Raw genomic sequence first — 22191 nt, 5'->3', positions numbered from 1 at the left:
AACTAGGTCTGTATATAGATTTTAATTACAAAGCTGAAAAATGTAGAAAATCCTTAATGAAGTTGCTTAAATGGAAATGCACTTTGTTTCCATTGAACCAGAGTTGAAGATAATAAATGTAATGATCCTGGACAACACAAGAAGGAAAACTATAAGTCTAATATGTGTGAAACATAAAAGAGAACAAAAGTTCATTGAAAACCATTTTGTCTTTGAGTTAGTGAGAAAAATTACCAGTACTAATTTGTAATTATTCTTTTAGAGTAGAAGAAAGGAATGCCTAGATGTAATTGCCTGAGGAACTGGCATCTAGTGCCACTTAAGATGCTGCAGGGTATCTAGGCTGGTCTCATTGCTTCTTCTTCAGAAAGATGTGTCTCCTGCATTCACCTTTATGAATTCGTCATTGACATCTACAGTATAACTGGACTTCTGTAATTTGCTGCCAAATTGAGCTTGCAGTATCTTTACAGGTTTTTTTTAAGCATCCCTAATAATCTCTGATATCAAAACAGTATAATTAATCTAGAAGAGCAAAACTGTTTGCTAATACATACAATTCTAGTTTAACTAATACTCCTTTACTTTGGAATAAATGAGTATTAGGGATAATAAAATGTCTTACTAGTCACTCCAGGGGAAATGGCTGAAGGTGCTTCAGAACAATTTTATAAAGGGGTTGCCTGTTCAGCAAGGATTAGAATTTCAGTGGGGTTTAATCGTGTCTAAAGAAATCCAATGGAAGTACACCCTAGGCAGCTGGTTTGTGTTTCCAGGTGATGGACAGAGGCTCGTGGTGTGCAGTAGACCAGTAACTGTAAGCAAGAGTCCATTTATGTTTGCAAATACATTTCTTGGATGTTGGCATTTTCTTGGTAATCTCTGTATGTGTCTGTATAGTCTGGTTTGTTTTTAGAGAATTGCATGCTCGATCTAATAATATGCCTGTAGTGAATCTGAACCTCCGAAACCAAATTCTTGTTACCCATTGATGGAAAAATTGTCAGATCTTGACACTGCTCTTTTTATTCCTAAGAGGATTCTTACTCTATGTGGCAAAGTACTTGCTTTGAATAAACACTTCTGTGTGCAGTAGTCTGCTTGAGAGAAAGTCCCAGGCCTTTCACAGGGTCTGCTATGACCAAGTATTCATAGTGCTTGAACTCTCTTCTGGGTCAGCTGTCCTGGGACAGGACCGGTGAAGGTACTTGTTATAAAAATCAGTTTCTTACTGGTGATGATTATTGAGGACTGGGTTATAGAAGAGGTGGGGGAAGAGGAAGGAGACATACTATTTTTCATCCTCTCAGTTACTTCTAGTGTGGAGAAAGCTGAAATGAGATCCTGGCATTAATTTCTCACTAAAGAAACTGCGTGGAACCTCAGCCATGTGCTGGTTCTAAGGGGTACTGTATTGTCTTCTGGTCTTACAGGCTAACTCTAGATTTAACCCATCTTCATGGACTTCCCTTGGTGGGACTTTTAGAGGGGGTGCAAAATGTGGTTAAATGAGGGAAGAACTACACTCTCCTATTAACTACGCTTCTATACTGACAATGGATAAGAAATTACAGTATGTAAAATGTTTGCTTTAATTACAGCATGATTTCATTAATGTAGGTGCAGAACTGCCATCAGTAGTTCTTTCCCTATAAATGACACTTTAGATCACTCCTGGCATTTCCTCTGATTCTTCCTATTAAGGCAATTATCCAGCTGAAAAAAACAGCAGAGGTTGTTTTCTCACGGCATGAGACACTGGGAACTTGCTAAAGTCCATTCCTTAGAGTTTTATTATGGAAAGAATTCTTGCTAGTTCTCATATATCTGGTGAGTATTCCTTTTCTGAAGAAGTCCAGTGAATAGTGAGAATCTTTGAAGTTGTGAATTGTAGGTAACATCTTTAATCAGTTTCCTGGTTTCTGATTTGAGGAAACGGGAGAATAAGTGTTTGCCCTGATCAGTGTGTGTTGAGAAAAAAGGGCTCAAAAAAGAATTCAATAGTGCAGTATCTGCAGGTGGCTGCATGGAAAAATCATCTTATCATGTGTCTGGGAAAATTGGCACTACTGCTCTGGTGTGAAGGACAGGAATATCCACAGAGATGGTGTTAAATGAAATCTTCATTCCTGAGTCGTAAAGAACTGGTAACATAGCTGGCACTCTCTGGTCATACCTGTAACAAGGGTTGCAACTCAGCTACTGCCCAATTGACCTAAAAATGGAAAGAATATTTTCAAATACATAATGCAGCAATTGTAGTTTTTGAAGGTAGATTTGTTAAGTTACTAAAAATCCTACAACCACTTCAGACTGAAGATGCTTTTAACCATTTTGCAAGCTAAAAAGCAAAAGTTTACCTTTGCATAATCTACAGTTTTTGCTGCCTTTCTTCTCAGTGTCTTTGATAGACTTTTGCACAACATATTAGTACATTTAAGTAATGTCAATGTTATTTAACATAGGTATTTATATATTATTGTACTACAAAATTCTCTCTTGAAGGTTTGAATTTTTGCTTCATTGGTACGTGGCTGTCATTTTTATTTCTTCTTCCTCTCTCTTTTTCTTTCAGAACTACTATGGAGCTGCCAAAATGATTCTTTCTGACAATCCACTTGGCCTGACATGTGGAATGGTGTGTCCAACATCAGATCTCTGTGTTGGCGGCTGCAATTTGTATGCCACTGAGGAAGGACCAATTAATATTGGTGGATTGCAGCAGTTTGCCACTGAGGTAGGTAGGACTTGCAAATATCTTAAATTCTTTGTATGTACTATTGAGTATTGGCTGTGGTTGCCTTTGTTAGTGATTTCTTTTTAAAAAAGTTGATACCAATAAAATAAAGGTGTAGAAAGCTATAATAATTATCCTTTTTCTTCCAGCACATTTAAATGCTTAGAAATGCTTTCATAGTGCAGTACATTGTAGAAACATAAGGAACATTATTTGTCAACAAGATGATTCTTTAGACATACTGCTAGTTGTGACAATTTCTTTTATAATGAAAGATTTTTCTCATGTGAAATTATGGGTGTTACTCAAGTAGACTGCATTGGGGAAAAGATCAAGTGCAGCTGTGTCTGTAAGTGAATATTACGGACTTGTAGAACTGCTCTGGGCATGGGGTAGATTCTATAGCAGAATTAATGTATGTTTATACTGGCTTTGAGATAAAGGATAAGCTTCAGATGTTTTTTTTTTCTTTTATTGTCCTGCTTTTCCAAACCTAAGTAATTACATAGTTTGAGGTTGACTTAAAGTATATGTCCATGTGTATTTATTTGTATAGGTACAGATTCACATCGTATATGTGTAAATGTACTTGTTCATAAAGGTAGATGCATGTTTTGGCTACTGAAGCAAAGGTTGTTACTTGCTGCTTCACATTAGAAATTCTTCACATGGGTTTTTGTTGAGCTTCTTGGCAATTGCTTGTGATTATGTAGTTTCAGTGCTCCAGTTTCCATCTGAAGAAGAACAGAGGCAACTACTCAGTTGTTAACTTCTTTTGTGGGCATGGAGAATTTTTACCTAACTGAAGGTCTCAGATGGTACCTCATCTGATCTATCTGAAGTAACTCTGGGTACAAATTTTTCTTTTGGCCTCTGTAAAAGTGAGGGAGTTGTGGCTATATTAAAAACAGCATATTTGTGTGTTAAGATTGCACAGTTCTATACAGTCCTTAACTAATGTGCATGTCCCTATTCTGTATCATGAGCCATTTGGCTGATCTTATTTACAAACATACAATGAAAGTCCAGTCAACTTTGCAAAGCGTGGGAAAAAACCAACTCTGTAGGACAGACCAAAATAGAAATGCAAATCAATGTGGAAGTAACAGTTGATGTCTATAGGACCAGTATTTTCCTCTGGTGTCATGCATAGACTTCACAACTCTCTTCTCAATGGCCATGGGTCATGATTTGATGAGTAAATATTACTACTTGCTGCTACTGTTATCCTTTTATCTGTTTGTATCCCTCCTTTCTTCTCTCCAGGAGACTTTTAAATCTTCTAGAGCACCTGATAAACTTTTCTGCTAGCTGTTGCTGAATCTTCTTTCCTCTCTGTCATTTAAGTAGTTATCCACTTAATTTTTCTTGAGATTTAAACACACAAGTGTAAGACTCCAACGTTCTCATTTATAAGGTGAGACTAGAGACACTGAACTGTGTTGGTTCTATGTGTCTGCTGAATAGTTGGGCTTTATCAGTCAAGAAACACTTTTACTAGCTGTTCTTCCAGTGGTCTTTATTCTGTATATATAAAAAGCAGAAGACTTCTTATTTCCTTAAGCTCCCCACAAAACCAAAGATAAAAACCCCAAACCAACCAACCAAACAAAAAAGATTAAACAGTTGTCAAGTAGATCATAAATACAATGGTGAAATATTACTGTTTAGGAACCAAATGCAAGTAATATCTGTTATAATTTGATTTGTGTCTTCTTTTAGCCCTTATTCTATGATTAATAGAGAGGAATTATGGCTTGATAGATAATGCTAAATATCTGCCATTTTTCTTCAAAAATCTTTAGGAATCTATTAAAAAAAGCTCAGTGCTAGCATAATGATTGATTCAAAAACTGCAGAGGATGAATAGTTTTCAATGGCTTTGCTCCTGATGTTTCAAGTTTGTTTAAAATTATGTTAGTTTCAGGAGCTCTAACAGAAAAAAATTGTTAGATAGTTCTATATGGCACTCCAACAAAAAGAACATTTAAAAAGATTTTATTATCTTTATTATTTTCATAGTAATATCCATACTTCTATACATCTAGTATATAAAAATGCAAAAGAATGTAAAAAATTATTACTAATAACGTTTAGGTTTACTGCTGTTTAAAAGAATTTGTGTGTATTGTAGCACTCTTAACTAGCAATAATAGGCAGCCACTTTTGCACTTAGTACTTTTTTACTTTTCAGTTAAATTTTACTGTGAAAATAGGTGTAGTTGAAAAAATATAATGGTATGAGTGCTTCCAAGTAACAATCATTATAAAAATATAGGTTATAATATTGAAGAAGATACTACTTTTCATAAGAGAATTGGCCCAGACAGAGTGTTCACAGCTCTACCTGTACAGGTAACTTAGCAAATAGTGTAATTTAGCCATGCAACATGTGTTAGTCCTAATGAGAGCTGCATGGTGATTCTCATGCATGGTGTAATATTTGTCCCACAGGGGCTTATTTACTGAAAATTCCATTGTGCATGAAGCCAGTTTTAGGCTTTTTTTTTCTCTTGGAATTAGTCTGAGGATCATACACTTGATGCATTATGAGAGTGAGCAGTAATAAAAGGGCACAACTGCTAGCTGAGATAATAGATAAAATTGTAGTAAAGCAGGAATCTGGATTTAAAATGGAAAATATATGGCTATGATGTGTGTCTGTTTGTGCTTCTGAACAATGACTGATCATCTGTTCATACTGCAGATAAAGCTCCCTAATTGTAAAATATTTGTCTTGCATACGGTAGAACAGTAAAAAAAATTGGCACTTTTTGCTGCCTGCATTTTCCTTCTGCCCTTTCATATAGTTTTGTAACTATGCTTGGCTCGTTTTCTCAAAGTGAACTGTAATCCAGCCTGAGAAAATGTGAATTTTGACAATTAAATGTTTAAGTGGAAAAAAGGAAATGTCCGTTTGTATTTGTGATGTAGAATGTGTATACTGGGATGCGGTTACCATGGTAACTGTTGCATCTAGAGAATAACATGGTGTAAATCTCACTATTATAAATGACGAGTGTCAAGCTCAGGTTACACTTGCTACTGCACAGGTCAAAATTATATTAATGTCTTTATCTGTCTCCTTTGCCCAAGTACTTCAGAATCAGGAAACATCCATTTTTTGAACACAAGTTCAGTGAAAATATACTGAGGTTGCAGTGACAATACATATAAGCATGAGGTATATGGCTGTCAGTCCCAAAATGAACTAAAATCACTTGTTACTCAAGTACAAGTTTTTAAGCTGGTAGTAAAAAGGAAGTGAGGTCTATTACCTTATCTGCTGTAGTATTAGAAAGAAACCCTACGTTTATTATGGTTTTGGATAGACTTTATTGAATCTAAAGGTTCTCTCCTGTTTCTGTTTAATCATTCTGAATGGGTGCAGCACAGGCTAAATAGAAAATGTATTATTTTAATCTCTACATGCTAGATATAAACACTAGATCATTTAGTACTGTGGCTCTTGTGCCAGCTACAGTTCTGGTGATTTGTTCCTCTTTGCAGATACATTCTGACTGCTGCTGCAGCAGAAAGAAATTGGAAAAGGAAATTTGATATGTGCTCTTCCAAAAAGAGAGATTGTATGAGCTTACCTGCTGCTCACCTAGGGGCATCTCAATAGAGCACCTGTGCTGGAAGGAGTGCTCTGGTGAGGAGTGCTGAACCCCTCTTCTCCCCCAGCCCACCACAGTCAGGGAAGAAATGAACCCTGAGGGATTGCCATGGAATGGCACACGGTGCCCTTGAGCTTAGGGTTCCTCTTTGAGTTGCAGATGGCCAGCTCTGCTCAGTCTGTAGTGCAGCTGTGAGGAGAAGGTGGTTCCCGTGGGGCTGCCACTCCTGCAGCTGGATCTGCTGCATCTGCAAGAGGAGGGCTCTTCTGGGGAGCTAAGGCAGCAGGACAAATAGAAAAAGCCCTTTATTTGTCAGGATTAATTTTAATACATCTTTAGGTAATTTTATATTTTAAGTCATGTTGAAATCCATGATAATAATAAATAAAATTTCAGGCTTGTCTGAAGGGGATGGTGTAGCTTTCTATAATAGTTCAGGGGGTGAATCTGAGGACTTCTGATTTCTCTGGCCACTGCTGAAAGATTTGCTGATATTTTGGCAAGTTATATAAACTTCTCTACAGCTTGTTTTACAAATGTTAAACATTTTTTTATTTTTAAGGCATTTGCATGAATATTGCTAAGTCCATTTAGTGGTGGGATTCATGAAACATTGAGATTTGGACTCTGAAATGTCCTAGATCCATGGAATATCTTAGGACTAGAATAATGGAGGTTTAAAAAGTCTTTAATAAGATGTTTTACATCCTAGTTTTGTAAGCACTCACCTACTTCCATAAAATTTGAAGTAATGAAACTTTAGCTCTTAAATTGTAGAAGGAAGATCAAGGTTTCATAACTAGCACGTGCCTGTGGAAAAAACACTTAATGTAACATCCTATGCTATCCACTGCAATTAAATGGATTTAATTGGGTGATCATGTAATTTGACAACTTCAAGAAGATTACTTGCATGCAATTTGCTTTATTTTGCATTAAAATATGTGCAGAGTATGATTTTCTTCTTTAAATATTCAACTGTCCCATATTAATGTAAACCAGCCTACAGATAAATATCCATGGAAACCAGTGGGAAAGTGTGAAACTAATAAAACCAGTTCCTAAATGTTCCTGATTTCATTGCTTGTACTTTACTGTCTGTGCACTAGTAAAATGTGATAACAATTCAGTGTATACTGATGTGTTTCACACTAAAATGAATCCCAGCTAGATTCGAATGTCTGTCAGAAGCTGTTTGGTATCTCACTGCCATAGTGAAGGATGTTTAACTGTAAACCTTACTGATAAACTTACTTCTGGAGCCTTTTAAGCATGGAACCAAGCATTATATCTGAAGAATATAGAAGATTTAGTTATCAAGTCAAAACATATATTACTAAAAGGCTAAATTGTCCTTCTGTTTGTCCTTCTGAAATGTCCTTCTGTGTTTGTCTTGTATCTACAAAGTGTGTATGTTTTGATAGTCTCGTTTTGGAGGATTAGACAAAGGTTTTTCATGTTTTAACACTGAGATTAAACTTTCAATTTATTTACTGTTTTATTTAATATATTGTCATAGTCCAAAAATAATTTTAAGCCATCGTGGAATAGAAGAGTGGCTTGTGTTGGGATGGAGCTTAAAGATCATCTAGTTCCAGCTCCCCTGCCATGGGCAAGGACACCTGCCACTAGACCAGGTTGCTTGAGGATCCCTCCAGCCTGGCCTTGAACACTGCCAGGGATCATGGAATTATTAAGGCTGGAAGAGATCCAACCTTTTACCAAACAACACCTTGTCAACTAAACCATAGCCCTAAGTGCCACATTGATTGAAATTCGTTATTTTATTTATTATAAATTGTATAAAATTAGAGGTAAAAATTCTGAATATCAGTTCTAGCCCATTTTAATGGTTTAAAATGTTTTAGAATCATTTAAATCATGCATGCTATACCATAAAATTATTTTCATCTGATTAGCAAAATACATTTTTCTGTGTCACCTGCTACTCTTTGCCGAACGTCACATCTTTTCATCAAAACATGCTAATACAAGAGTGGTGCAGCGAAGAAAAGAGCCAGAATTTTATTACATGAGGCTAACAATAAGCTTTTCCCAATCTGCATTCTCAAAAGCAGTTAACATGAGTTGGCTAAAAGTTTCCAGGAAATTTAAAGTGGAATCAGTTGCTCAGCAATTGAAACCACTGTAGTTTGCTCACACGGGACATATTGTGAAACCTGAGTACAAACTCAATGTTATGCATTATTTTTATATATTTTGGAATTATGCTCTTTCTTGAATGTTTTGGAACATAAACCAACCCCGTTGCAGTGAAAAGAGGCTTCATTTACAACAGAGAATATAACAAACTAGATTTCATAGTATAGAGAACCATGCTATAGAGAGCATTGAGCAAGTGCACTCACACCTTTACAAATGAAGTGATGCCAGTAGGAGAAGTATAATATGTTATAAATGTGTGAATCAAGAGAGAATATTTTTCAGTTGTTGGAGCTTAGCAGAATAGATGAGCTGTTTTGGTTTGGTCGAAATGGATCTCCCTTGTGGACTGAGTCTCCATGTTTTTTATAAGCTGGGATATCCTGTTGGAGACTCTGATGGATATGAGGCATAAGAAGTGGACAGAATCAATGTGGGTTTCATTTGAACAGGCCCTAGACAGTGAAGTAATGATAATTGTGTCATATTTGATAAAAAGTTGAAGAATAAATGCCTAATGTTATTAATGTCTATTATTAAACTGTCTAATCTCTTTTCACTGTGTATGAGAGAGAGCCAGAAGAAAAGGCAGACATGAGGTTGATGATTGAGGCTTTTCACTGAGAGACTTTGCTTTAAAATTCATCATTTGGTCTCATTTTCCTGAATGGGTCTTGGCTAAAAAAACCCTGTAGGAAAAGGAAAAACTCCATCCAAACAAGAAAGAAATCATGTTTCTGAAGGAAAAGTGGAAAGAAGAGTATTTGTATTAAATTTTACCTGCATCCTGAGCATAGTCTGAAGAGATTAGAAGCAGAAAGGACAGTTGAATGCAATGTGCCACTGAACAGTTGCTCGCCAGTTACTCATCTCTGGCCACCAAAGGATTTATACAGAGGAATTCAGTGATATTTAATTAAGTGACTTGCAGTATAGGGAAACTTCACCATGAGGTGAGTAAAAATCCTTTGAAATGCATTAAAGCAGTTTGCTATTTTCACACAGTTACCCTGCCAGGCTTAATATGCAAAACTGCCACTGAATTCCAGATGGCAAGATACTGCCACACAAGCTGCCTGTGCTGCATAAAGACAGTTTTACCCTGTTTGCAAATAGACAGAATTAAAGTTGACCATTCAGCCTGAACTCCTAGGATTTTCTGCATGAGTGCTTGGTTTCTGAAGCTTAACACTGCACTACAGTAGTGTGGAACTTCAGTGTAACATTTATTTGATGGGTATGACTATTCAATAATACATAGAAAAATAGTTATGTTAACAATAAAGTAAATTTGGTAGTAAATTTGTTAAGCATATGCATATTCAGAGTGTTCAATATACACATTAAATATGCAAGTTATATAATTTGTTACTGAATAGCCTTCTTAAACAACTACATGAGACTAATGAAAATTTGGTATAATTATTATGAATATAATATATATATAATTCTTATGAATATGAATAATTTCTTATGAATATAACAAAGCAGACATTTTAGAAATATCATTGCATTTTGATTATCATAGTCTAGTTTCACAGTACAATATGAGCTTTTCAGCCTGTGAAATCCATTAATAACCACATTTAACTTTCCCATATTGTATGAATTGTCAGGTTTAAATGATTCTTTCTTTAAAACAATTATCTGTCTCTTGCTTCATGCAGTTTGTTAAACCGCTGTGTCAATTTACAAAGACTGGGGGAGTTTGACACAGAAATTTTAGAGAGGGAAGGAACTAATCGTTGGTTTACCTAGCATGAGTGCTCAAGTGCATATGAAGAAAATGAACATTGATTCAAAATATAAATGAAAAATTCTAATCATGAGTGGAATTGCCAAAGTTTAACTTGAAAACCCTTTGCTTCTTGAGTTCTAAGGAAAGTAAAAACTGTTGGTAAGCTTCTAAACAGTTTTAATATGATATTTATTAAGACAAATGACAGTGAATGTATTTTAGAGGACTAGTTAGTACTTAGGAAACGTAGCTCTGCATTGACATAGATGGGGAGCAGTGTGATCTGCTGGAAGCTTTTGAGAGGCTGCATTGATGGTGTTTGTGGTATGATTGAGAATCTCCATGCAATGCACTCTTGAATTCTTTTGTCTGCTGGAATTATATACTGCTTGTTAAACATTTTTCCCCTAATGCTTAAAGTAAAAAGATGTGCCTGTGCTCTTCCATGCTTCTAATGTTTAGTAGCCTCTAAGGCTGTAAGTCTATTCTTTCCTCTTTTGTAGATCATACAAGACAGAGACTCAATTCGTTTCCCTACAATTTATATAAATGCAGAGGAGAGTGAAGTCTAGCTTGGGGAATGCAGAATATTTCTGCCTTCACCTCTTACCTGTATACCTGAGTAAAGAACTGATTGAATGCAAATCTGAAAAACTGTGACATTACAACCAGGTTAGCAGCCCATTGCATTGGGTTCTGTAGAAATGCACAGCAGTGGGCAAAGATGGTTCCAAATTATTTTTAATAGTCAGGACAAATTGGAGCAGATCATCACCATTATGCAGGTGAATGAGTAATTGGGGCATAGGGATAATAGTCTAACTTTCAGGTATGTCTACAGTTTTTGGAAACCCAATTAAAAAGGGGAAAACAAATAGGATAGATAAGAAATGGAAATAATGTCCTATGAAAGTTTTCTAAGAGGAGGCATCTAAAGCATGGATTACCAATGAAAATATAGCACTGAAAACTAAGTGTGGTTCCTAAAAAATGTTTCAAACCCACCTAAAGTTTGTCACCAGCTCTAAAATTCAAGCTATAAGTGATTTTTCCAGGATCATGCAGGTTGTCTCTTGAAGAATCAAAACCCCTTTACTGACACTGTAATCCTTTACATTACTTGCAGAGGTATTTTTCTGCTAGTAAGAATAATTTGTTTGCAGGGAAATTTTTTGGCATTGCAGAGATACTCTGCCATCTGGCTGACTTTGCATTCCTATTCTGTTACTGGTAGTCTGGCTCTGTCTTCTATGTAAAATTTACAGTAGTGAAAAATCTGATTTCAGAGATTTTTAGGACAAAAAGACCCATAGAAGGACCAAACCCTGCAAATACAACATCCTCACAAGTGCATAGATCATGTCATTTGGAAACCTCTATAATGTTGTGAATTTGCTATAAATATCAGCTATGTGACAGTACTAGCAGAAGTTTCCATCATGTCAGTCATAATAAAATTTCAGGAGGGTATGTAAAGTATTTAACCTGTTGATGGTGTTGCTTTTCAGGTTTTCAAAGCCATGAATATTCCTCAGATCAGAAATCCTTCCTTACCTCCTCTAGAAGATATGCCTGAAGCATATCAGGTGAAGATAGCTCTTCTTGGTGCAGGACCTGCAAGTTTAAGTTGTGCTTCCTTTTTGGCTCGACTGGGCTATTCAAACATCACCATATTTGAAAAGCAGGAGTACCTTGGGGGCTTAAGGTAATAAAACAATGACAACAGAGCACTTTTTCCAATTATTTTAGAAAGCACAGAGAAAACTGTTGTACATGCGTGGTTTATATGTGATCCTTTGACTTTTAGCAGAGGAAGAGAAGATTTCAGATCTGTAAAAGTAACTATTTAAATGATTGATCATCCGTGTTAAAAGAGGTACAGTTACAGGCAAGCTTTAACTGAAAATCTGGTGGCTATCTCCTATATTGTCTTCATATGAACTGTTAAATTCCAGGGTGCAGTTATTATCAAATTAACATATTAGAAAATTGTGTCAGGAACCATTTTCCCTTATCTAAAACTTTTAAAACAGGATGGAGTACCTGTAGCCCTAGTGAAAGAATGTTTAAGGTGGTTTAGGCAGATATTAATTTCATGGAGAGTTGTAGGTTTAGAATGCTTTTCTGGACTACTTTATGCAAATAAAGGTGACAGTGGCAATTCTCAACCTTTAAAAATTTACAAATACATAAAAGAAAGTACATTTGCAGTTTTCCTGTACAGTAAACCCTTGGCTAATATTTGCATGTTATCAGTCCTCTTCCCTAGAAAATTAATTTTTGCCACTGCAGTAATGGCTGTGATCAAATCTAGTTGGTTTGTTGTAATCCCTGTGTATAAGGTAATTCAGACTAGTGGATAACAAGCCATTCAAAATCAAAATTAAATTCTACAATGTACGATGTGCAAGAGTACAAAATGCACTCACACAATGTGTTTAAAAAATAAAAAATCTAATGAAATGGAGATAGAAAGAAGGGTGATGCACTTGATGCAGCATCACTGAGATCAATAGAGTTGACACAGTTAATGAATTTGATCTATAATATCATAAAGTCAAATAGTCATTCAGTGCTCTGCAAGAAAGAGAATCAGTTCTGGAGAAGTTGAACTGATTACTTACATTTTTCCCAGTGAGGTTCAGAATTATTCTACCTAATTACCAAGGTGTTAATCCATAGGCATTTAACTGTGAAGCTGTTTTACTTAAACGAGTTACCACAGAGGATTGCAAATTTAGTATGTGAAATACCTATTTACCTGCTCGGTAGCACATGTTATCATAAACACCAGATTAAAATCAGTTTTCTTACTGTAAAGTAGTCAGAATTAATAAGAGGTCTTTAACAAAAGGCTCTTTTTGGTAACAGGTTGGACTTGGCAATACAATGCAGGACTTCCTGCAGCTGCTTCAGTTCTGTAGTACAGTGCTACAGTTGCTTAGTGTGTGCTTGTGTATTTGAAGCAGTGTGATCTTAAGTTCTTTGTGGTTTAAATTGGATTTAAAATAATGTTTTGCCTGTTGTTTCTCCTAATGCAAAAAGACTTACACAGAGTTTTGCCTGTTCTGTTAGTATTCTTAATAGTCGAGGAGTGTATTTTAAAATGTATCTCTTTCTTTTCAGTCCTAACATGTATCAATCAAGGTCAAATTTTACTTCCATTCACTGTAGAAATGCTCATGTGTGGTTTAAGGGCAACAATTCCTTTTGTCCTTATTTCAATCTTGAAACAGAAGGAGAGTTGGCCTGTGGCAGCAGTCATCCATTATTGCATTTCTAAATCTTTGCAGCACTTTTTATAAATTCAGGTTATTGATGGGTGTGTTTTCAAGGCTTCATAAACTATTGCAAATTGCTAAGGAGACCAAATCAATTTTGTATTTGGAATCGGCTGTTTATAATGGCAGTGTTTGTGCCTTCTTAAAGTTTTTTTCAATTGATTTTAATTATGATGTTTGTTGCATCATAGCTAATTTTCATAATATTGTGACACTAGAAGGGTGTCTAGTGATTGCAATTCCTGTGGTGGGATATTTAAATATAACATAAATCCGTGCTTCTCTGAACGTGTCTAGATTTTTCATTTTTATGGGCAGATTTTCCTACATTTCACCAGTTGTGTAAAATTTATGCTTTATAGTAGAGTAGACATGAGCACAGCATGCTCTTGCTTAGAGACCATGAACAAGCTTTACTACTTTTGCTTCTGTCTGTGCCACTACTTTACAATGTACCAAAATAGTTCTCCCACCAGGCCAAAGAGTTCTCCCTTGAGCAGCAGTAATTTGAGGTTGCTGAGAAGCACCAAGCATCTCTGACTTGGGTCAAATTTGAGGTCCAGGTGAATTTGTGGGACACTTTGCATCCACTGCATCCCTCCTCCATCTCTGCCCCATTTCCTTTTCCTGTCTCTCCACTAGAGCAGTCAGAGACAGCTGCTGCTGCTGAAAGAAATTGTATCAGAATTATTGATGAATAGTGGACTTTCACAAAAAAGCCTATTTTCTTAGTTAATGTGCATGCATGTGGGTATACCTCACAGCATAAAACTGTGTTAAGTGTTTAATAGGAACAAAAAAAATGTGTTTACAAATTCTGACAGTGATGTAACACAACCAATGCAGTTCTGGGTCATGTGGTGGAAATGACAGACCTCCAACAAATATATAGGTGGCCTGGAAAATAGAACTTTCCTTTTTTTGATTAGATTTCTTTATTGAATCTCTGTTGCAGAATCATATTGATACATTAGTTTCTGCCTCAGACACCTTTATTTAGCATGACCTATGAAAGTTGTATTGACACATTCATTATATCTGATATTTACAACACTTCTTATTGCATACTGGCCAAGAAAGGTGGAAAAAGGGCAGTATTAGAAATAAGGAAGAACACTAGTTTCTTATCAATATAATTAAAGCTGATGGAACTTAAAAGAAATAAAACTCTTCTGGCCTGTCAAAGTTAGATGCTAAAGATGGTGTGGTCAATATCAATATGTAAAATAAGCCACAGTGAATCTCTCGTGCCTGTGCTTTGTTATGGATATTACAGATTCATTAATTTGAAAACAGATTAGACCGTTTGAAGCTTAGAAGTATCTGGGGAGAAGCCTCTGCTTTTCTGCATATTTAGGTTTTTATCTTTATTGAACAAAAGTATCAAAATATAACTTCACTGTGTTTATCTGCAATGTGTTTTACACAAGAAATTTTGAACTGGAAGATATAGATGTCATTTCATTGGAGATAAATATATATTTATTGGATCTGTATCAGTAAATATAAACTGAGGTTCTATACTGGCACTACAGTTTTCCCTTTCTGTGGTTCTGGGAACTTGAAGATGTCATTCCTAATCTTCCCCGGGAGAAAAAGATACCAGTTAATAAACATTAAGTCAAAAATCAGACATGAAATCAACAGCTGATAATGTGTTTGTCCATCCTGAAAAATCATTAAAAATTTATGAAGTAGAAATGTAGGTACAGTTTTAAATACCATAGCTCAAAATAGCATATTAAAAAAATTGTATGGGAAACCTGATACTCTCCTATTGGATAGCTTAATGAAAGATTGCTATGTCACTTTGCTTTCAGTAGCCATGAGGTCTTTTTTTAAATAGGTATCTTAAGTTTAATGTTACGTATTCTGGTGAACAAAAGGAATGGAGCTGAAGTCCTTTAGAGCTCAAACATAACATATGTTAAATAGTCACCTACAAGAGTGGGCAGTGTTGGCCTCAGGCCTGTATTTTTAGCAGTGGATGAATAATGCTCTTTTGTCACTCTAACAATTAAAAAAAGTCAGGAGTCACATTTCAGCACATTTCCATTCACATATGTCAAAATTAAGTTAGAAGTATTTTAGCTAATAATAATAATAAAAATTAATTTTTAATCCTCTTTTCCTAATAGTTACAAGCATTTTTTATTTGTTTTAGTATGTCTGAAATTCCCCAGTTCCGTTTGCCGTATGATGTAGTGAATTTTGAAGCCAAGCTTATGAAGGATCTTGGAGTGAAGGTAATGAAAAATATATCCTGCCTATGTATAGCACAAAGGAAAAAAAAGAACAAGAACTCTGCTAAAGATTAACAGCAAAATGTCATGCACATTAGTAAAGAACGATTAAAAGCTATGCTAGACAGAGGCAGGAAGATGCTTCCTCTTGCTCAGGGCATTTGTCTGTCTCCTGTCTGAATGCCACTAGTTTGGAAAAGGGCAATCAATAGCTCTCATCTGGCATGCCTGCATGTGATTAATTGTCTGTAAGAAACAAATTCCTAAATTGCTTTAGGGGTTCAATGTAGCTATTGGAATGATTTGATTTTTTTTTTAATCAAGGTTTTCCATGCAAGTTTGGCACTACTTAAACCATTCATATTTGATTCTTCTTGTTTTCCTTCTTCCCTGAGTATTTTTTCTTAATGGTTTATCATACAGTCTTGCATCCAACTTAATTTTATAACAAAATGCATCAAATTAAAGTGTTAACATGATCATCTGTTATAAACAATAACAGTCTATTCAACTTCTTGGAAAGCAATAGTTATGCATTATTCTGTTAAATAAATGTGTGTTGTTTATAGATAATGGGAACAGTGATTTATTGTAATTTAGGACTTGAGCTGAAGACTTAGGTAATATTTACAATTGCTGCACATTTTAATAGAAGTTACAAACTTAGAATGTATCACTGGATCAAGTTTTTGAGTACCAGGAGAGATACTTTATTTTTAATATGTTACTAAAGCCTTCAGTGAAGGAAGACATTCTTCTTGGAATCTTTCATGTTAATTCTCTTTGTAAAAGCAGTAGACTGTTGTCCCAAGACCTGAGTGAGAACATTATCCTGCCCCAGTTTTATAAAAATGCTGGTAAGATGCAAGATAAGGTTTAAAATGCTACAGGTCTGTTTTTCTGCTTTAAAGTTCCCTTTGCAACCCTTGAAAAGACTGACAGAATGGAGGTTTAGGTAGGGATGGTGTTGAACAGAGCACTGAGACACCTTTAGACAAAATTGCTGGGCACAGACCCCTGGGATTCCTCTGCCAGCCTCAGTTCCCAAGGCCTCCAGAAGGGACTGATGGAGCCACCAGGTCATCCTGGCCTCTCTGCTTCTGGAGTGCAGCAGAGAATCTCATTGTAAATTTGCTTCAAAGCTCTGCCATTGGTTTGCAATTGACCCTTTTGCAAGCTGGTTAAATAAGTACCTTAGCTTTATACCTCTATAAGCTGGAAATATTTCCTGGTGCTTACTTAAAGCATTTCAAATCTGTGGTGGAAGGTTCTGTGTTGTGTAAAAGCTCAGTAGTCCTGTTTATTCAAGTAATTCCACTGAAATTAGTAAGAATTAGCCAGCTGAATAGGGATTGCAGAGCTAGGCCCTAGAAGTATTATGAATCCTCACATAAAATAGTGTTGCTATTTAAGTTCCTTCATTGGGTTTTCATAATCTACGTACACGACATAAAAAATCATAATGGATAAAAAAACGTAATGACAATTTACGGAATGTCATTTGTTGCAAGCAGGGATGGAGTCTGTATTGTTTTAAGGATTGCAATAGTACATGGCTTTTTCACCTTTGATAAATTCTATACTAAATCTCCAAAGACAAAGAAAGTCAGTGTTTTAAGTAGTGTAAATTGTATATCACTGCCTTTTTTCCCCACTACCCTGATAAGTACATTAAATAAAATATAGGCAGATCGAATAACAAACAAGATACACAGTGACTTGAAGCTAAACTGTTAAGATCACAAAGTACAGAACTTACACAACAGCACAGCACTTTTTTGTAAAGTAAAATCACATGTGATATAAAAACCTGGGGGAAAGCATTCAAGTTCAGAGAGTCTAAGATGTGGAGATAAAAACACACATACCTATGTCAAGAAGTATGAAATATCAGAAGAGGAATCACACACACTTTTTGTGCTCAAAGGCCTTGGGGTTAGGAGTGCTGAACAAAAGGTGTGTGTATCTCCAGTTGCATGACCTCTGCACAGGGACTGCCATTGTTGGTTGCCTGAGCGTGCAGAGAACACATTCCCTGTCCTACACTCTTACACCTCCTGTCGCTGCTCAGCCTGGGCAGTGGCTGCTCAGAGCAGGATTGCTGCTGGAGAATGGCTCTGGGGAAAAAAAAAATAAACTTTTGCTTTTAGAGGTAAGAAGGAATTGATCAGAATCAAGTATAGATTATAGGTGTGTTTTGATTGCTGTGAGTTACTTCTTTCAATAAATGAACACCAATTACTGCACCGTGGACACTGTTTCTTGTCTAAATTAGAATTAACAATTGCAAGTCTAAATCAAAACATCATTCATAATTTTGAAAACCTTTGTTAGCTTACCATGTGTAACGTGCTGCTTCATTGCAATTACAATTTTTACCAAGCAATTTTTAATTATTTCAGATAATTTTTAGGAAAGGCCTTGCGGTGGATGGAATGACACTCCGTACCCTGAAAGAAGATGGCTATAAAGCAGTCTTTATTGGCATAGGTAAGAAGAGCTCACAGTCTCATGTTTTGTCATACTGAAATTGAAGGACTGCCTAGGAATCAAGTGGACTTGTATCTCTGTTAATAGATGGGAGAAAGTTTTAATTTGACGAATTATGGAAGGAAAATATAAGAAAAAATTTAAAATCAGAAAGCTAAAACTAGTGGCCTTAAGATAGTTATTAAAATTTTCAGATTTTTATTATAGATCTTTAAGTAAGATGTGAATGTAGCTGAATGGGTTGATTTATTTTTTGTTTAGATAGTCAAAAATGGATGAACTAAAAATTTGCTTGTAATTAATTGCCATATTGGCCTAGAGCAATACAGGAGTTTAGTTTTCAATTTTTGCGAACAGCTTTCTACACCCACACAATTACCGAGTCTATATGTAAGCCAGTGATATCATGCTTGGTTGCTTTCTTTCTTTCATCCATATAAAATGTGTAACATCCTTCAGATAGGCTGTAGTGAAATGTACTTATGGAGTGGGTTAGCAAATTAAGCTGATTTTGACTTGTACTAAAACTGGCATCATAGGTCTGTCTTCTCTCATATACTAGAGAAGTCCTGCACCTCTCTGCTGTTTGAATCATCATTTCTTTGTAATGCTAGATTAGAATTATTATCCATTTACAATTATTTTGAAGTACAGCTGGACCCATTGCTGCCATATGATAGGCATGTTGAGCAGGCATTGTCTACAGTTGGTATGAGGCTTAATGCTCTTTATTGATCTAGACGTTGCCTAAGTGAACATAATAGGAAACAAGTTGTCCAACTGTTCCTCATTCCTATTATTGATTACAGAGATGTAATTCTTAGTACAACGACAACTGTTGTTTACCATCTGGTTATGCAGTATAATAAGCTTTGCAGGTCTATTCTGTCGTGTAATGATAGCACAGAGTGCTGTGATTTATGTAATCCTAAATCCTCACATTGTTAGAGAACTTCCATGTATAGGAATTCTGATGGATCATATTTTGATGTAATTCTATACAAGGCAAATGGTGTGACTTGCATTTTTTATTGTTTTCGTCTGTGTCTTTCAAACCACATTGTTAAATCTCACCAATGAGGAATTAATTCATAAGCATTTGTTTTCTGTGAGTCTAGCACTTAGGAAAAAAATCTGTCTTTTTTTTTTAACATCAGCATCGTTCTGCATTTCTGACTCAGAAGCTTAGAACAATAGTTCAGTTTAGTATCAGCAAAAATGACCACTGAGCACTTCATATAGAATTGGAGTGTTTGGTTTATGTATCTGGGTTTATTTTCTGACCTTAATAAAGCTATTCTAATATAAAAGATTTTTGGTTAGAAATATATTTTTATATATATATCTACAGACAACATTTTGCCGGATGCTAAGTAAAGGGACACAGCCAGAAATTTAATAAACAAGAGAAGGTATCTGAAGCATAATTCTCCAGTAAAGCATGTGTTCATTGATTGAACTAGGAAACAGAGGGTATAAATGCTAATGAAGGATTATGTGTACCTACAAAGTTGTTGTTGGAAGCTACCTTGCATTTATGATGCCCTTTCTGTGCCCCCTTGTCTGCCTGTCATGTCAGTTTTGCAGCGTTGTGTGAGCCCCTGGACAGTAAAGGGGTTTTGCATGCTGGTAGTGAGAGGGGGAGGACATGCTAAGGGGTTGCATATTTGTGGAGTTAACGATATTAATGCAATAGAGTATTTATAAGCTCTCAGCAATAGCCGGCTTTCCATAATGAGTCTGAACTGCATTTCTTTTTGTGTTCTTTGCCTACTGAGCAAACATATTCAATGAAACACCACGTTTGAACAGTACCCTGAATCATAGGGGTAAAATAATTATGGAGCTACTTACATAAAACAGAAGATTTATTTTTTGTTGTAATTTGCTTCTGAATGAATTTGTACCTTGATGGAAAATAAATGTTTTCAATTTTCCCTGTTAGTGGAAAAAAGAAGTAAATGAGTGTGTAAAAGAAAATGAAATCCCTGATGGGGTGAGAGTGCAGTAAGAGAGGACTTTTTCACAGCAGTGTGATTTTTGAAGAGCACATCTTTAGTCTTGTAAATGAGATGGAATTCAAGGTTAGGATTCTACAAAAATCCATGTGTGATTCATGAAGCAGAAGAGCACTTGTAAATAACCAGCTACCTGAGAGCAGGTGGAGTTGCAAAGAGAACTTTGAGAACTATTTTTCACACAGTTATCCATCAGGGAAAATCTGTTGCCTGTGGGAATATTGTGTGTGGTAGGAAAAGTGCCCTCCACTGCAGGTTCTGTCGTTGGTAAAACATAGTGACTGAGGTTTGAGCATTCTAGTGAGTGACCATATTGAAGAAAAATGAATAGCAAAGACTTTTTGTGAGAGCTGTTTGTACAGGTGTTAAAAGAGCTATTTGCTGTGTTTCTGACATGAGAGGAAAAGAATTCCTAAGTTCACAAAAGGATACAGGTTAACAGACTTATTTGAAATGAATAATAATAAAAAAAGGTGCTTTGCTTCAATGCTTTGCTTAATGAGGCATTGAGACTATGATGGTTTATCTTAAGGGGAAAGATAATCTCCAGCCAGTAGGTCTGGTACATTTAGTCACTGGTTCAAAGTTGAGAAAAATACCTTGTACTAGACTTGAAAACAAGCAGGTGGCCAGTATGTGTCATCAACCTCTGGGGTCTCAGTGTGAGTCACACCTTACCTTCATCTTACCTTTCCCAATTAGGCTGTGAAGACTGATGTGGAATTTGGGGTTATGAAGGCATATGTTGAACTAGGAAAGACTTGATCCTAGGAAAAGCTTTCATAGTTACCTGGATAAGCAGTAAAGATCTGGCTAGGCGATGGCAGTGTAAGAGATTCTGGTTTTCATGCTTCTGGTTTTGTCCAGCAGTCACAATTTCAGATTACAGCTAATGTAAGTATTAGGGGGTAGTCCATGAATCTCAGCTCCTTATATCGAAAGTAATAATAGACAATGGCATGCATGATAATTTTTATAAGACCAAAAGGTCGCAACTAAACAATGGGAGGAAAAATATTCTTGGAGTTTCTACTGTATTTTTTTAGTTTTTTTTTTTTCTTGCCATTTAGGTAGGTGCAATTTCAAAACTTAGACTTATTTCATTGAGAAATTAAAAAATGCTAATTAAGAATTAGAGGTGAAGAATTAGTCCTTAAAATTTTCATCTTAGAATTCCAATTCTCTTCCAGTTACAAAACTTGCGGGTTTATTTTGTTACTCACAAGCATTAATTAATAGGAAGTAAATCTCCCAATTGCACTTTCAAAGTTTTAAAACCAACGTCTAAAAGTAAGCACAGAAAAATATCCCATCCTCTCCTGATTTGAAAGATCAATGTACTCCACCTTGAATCAGCTCTGCTTTTTGATAAGAAGGGTTTGTGAAGAATTTGTGACTGAACTGACAAATCAGTTTGAAAATTTTGCTTTAAAAAGAGAAGTCTTGCATCAGTTGCTGCCTTCTGTAAACACCATAGAGGCTCAGGGCAACAGAGAATAAGCATGCTGAGAGCAAAAGGAGAAATCAATGAAGGGGTGAGGGGCTAGAGGAGAGAGCACATGGTCCTCAGAGACAGCAGGGGAAGGCAGCCAAGGCTATCCTACAGGGAACAGAGCAGTTTGAACGCTTTGTGTTACTGTGTCTCTTCATGGATTTTCAGAGTGGAATATGATTTTTACCAATAAAAAGAAAAAATTTAGAAAAACCCATGTGTACATGTCTCTCATGGCTATCAGAGCAAATGCAGAAATACCAGGCTTTTATTACTCATCCTTCTAGAAGTTCAGCTGCCTTCTTTGGAAAACAGGATTCTGTTATTCTGTCCTTTAAGACTCCATAAAGTATTTCATTTCCTTTTTGAAAGAGAAAGTAAAAACAGTTTCTTTATAGAATTACTTAAT

The 22191-nt window shown here is 35.8% G+C and overlaps 1 protein-coding gene across 2 annotated transcripts in view; it reads left to right on the top strand.

Moving 5' to 3' along the window:
• Window positions 1-22191, top strand: part of DPYD (dihydropyrimidine dehydrogenase) — a 337856-nt gene that overhangs the window by 101916 nt on the left and 213749 nt on the right. For both annotated transcript variants that reach the window (XM_014884797.2, XM_088170031.1), the window contains exons 5-8: window positions 2576-2737; window positions 11767-11963; window positions 15704-15785; window positions 18185-18272. In XM_014884797.2, the coding sequence (XP_014740283.2) occupies window positions 2576-2737; window positions 11767-11963; window positions 15704-15785; window positions 18185-18272 (529 nt within the window). The remainder of the gene's footprint in view (window positions 1-2575; window positions 2738-11766; window positions 11964-15703; window positions 15786-18184; window positions 18273-22191) is intronic.

This window comes from Sturnus vulgaris, chromosome 9 (assembly GCF_052056855.1).
Source record: "Sturnus vulgaris isolate bStuVul1 chromosome 9, bStuVul1.hap1, whole genome shotgun sequence".
NCBI lineage: Eukaryota > Metazoa > Chordata > Aves > Passeriformes > Sturnidae > Sturnus > Sturnus vulgaris.
This window is presented reverse-complemented; position numbering and strand designations above follow the sequence as displayed.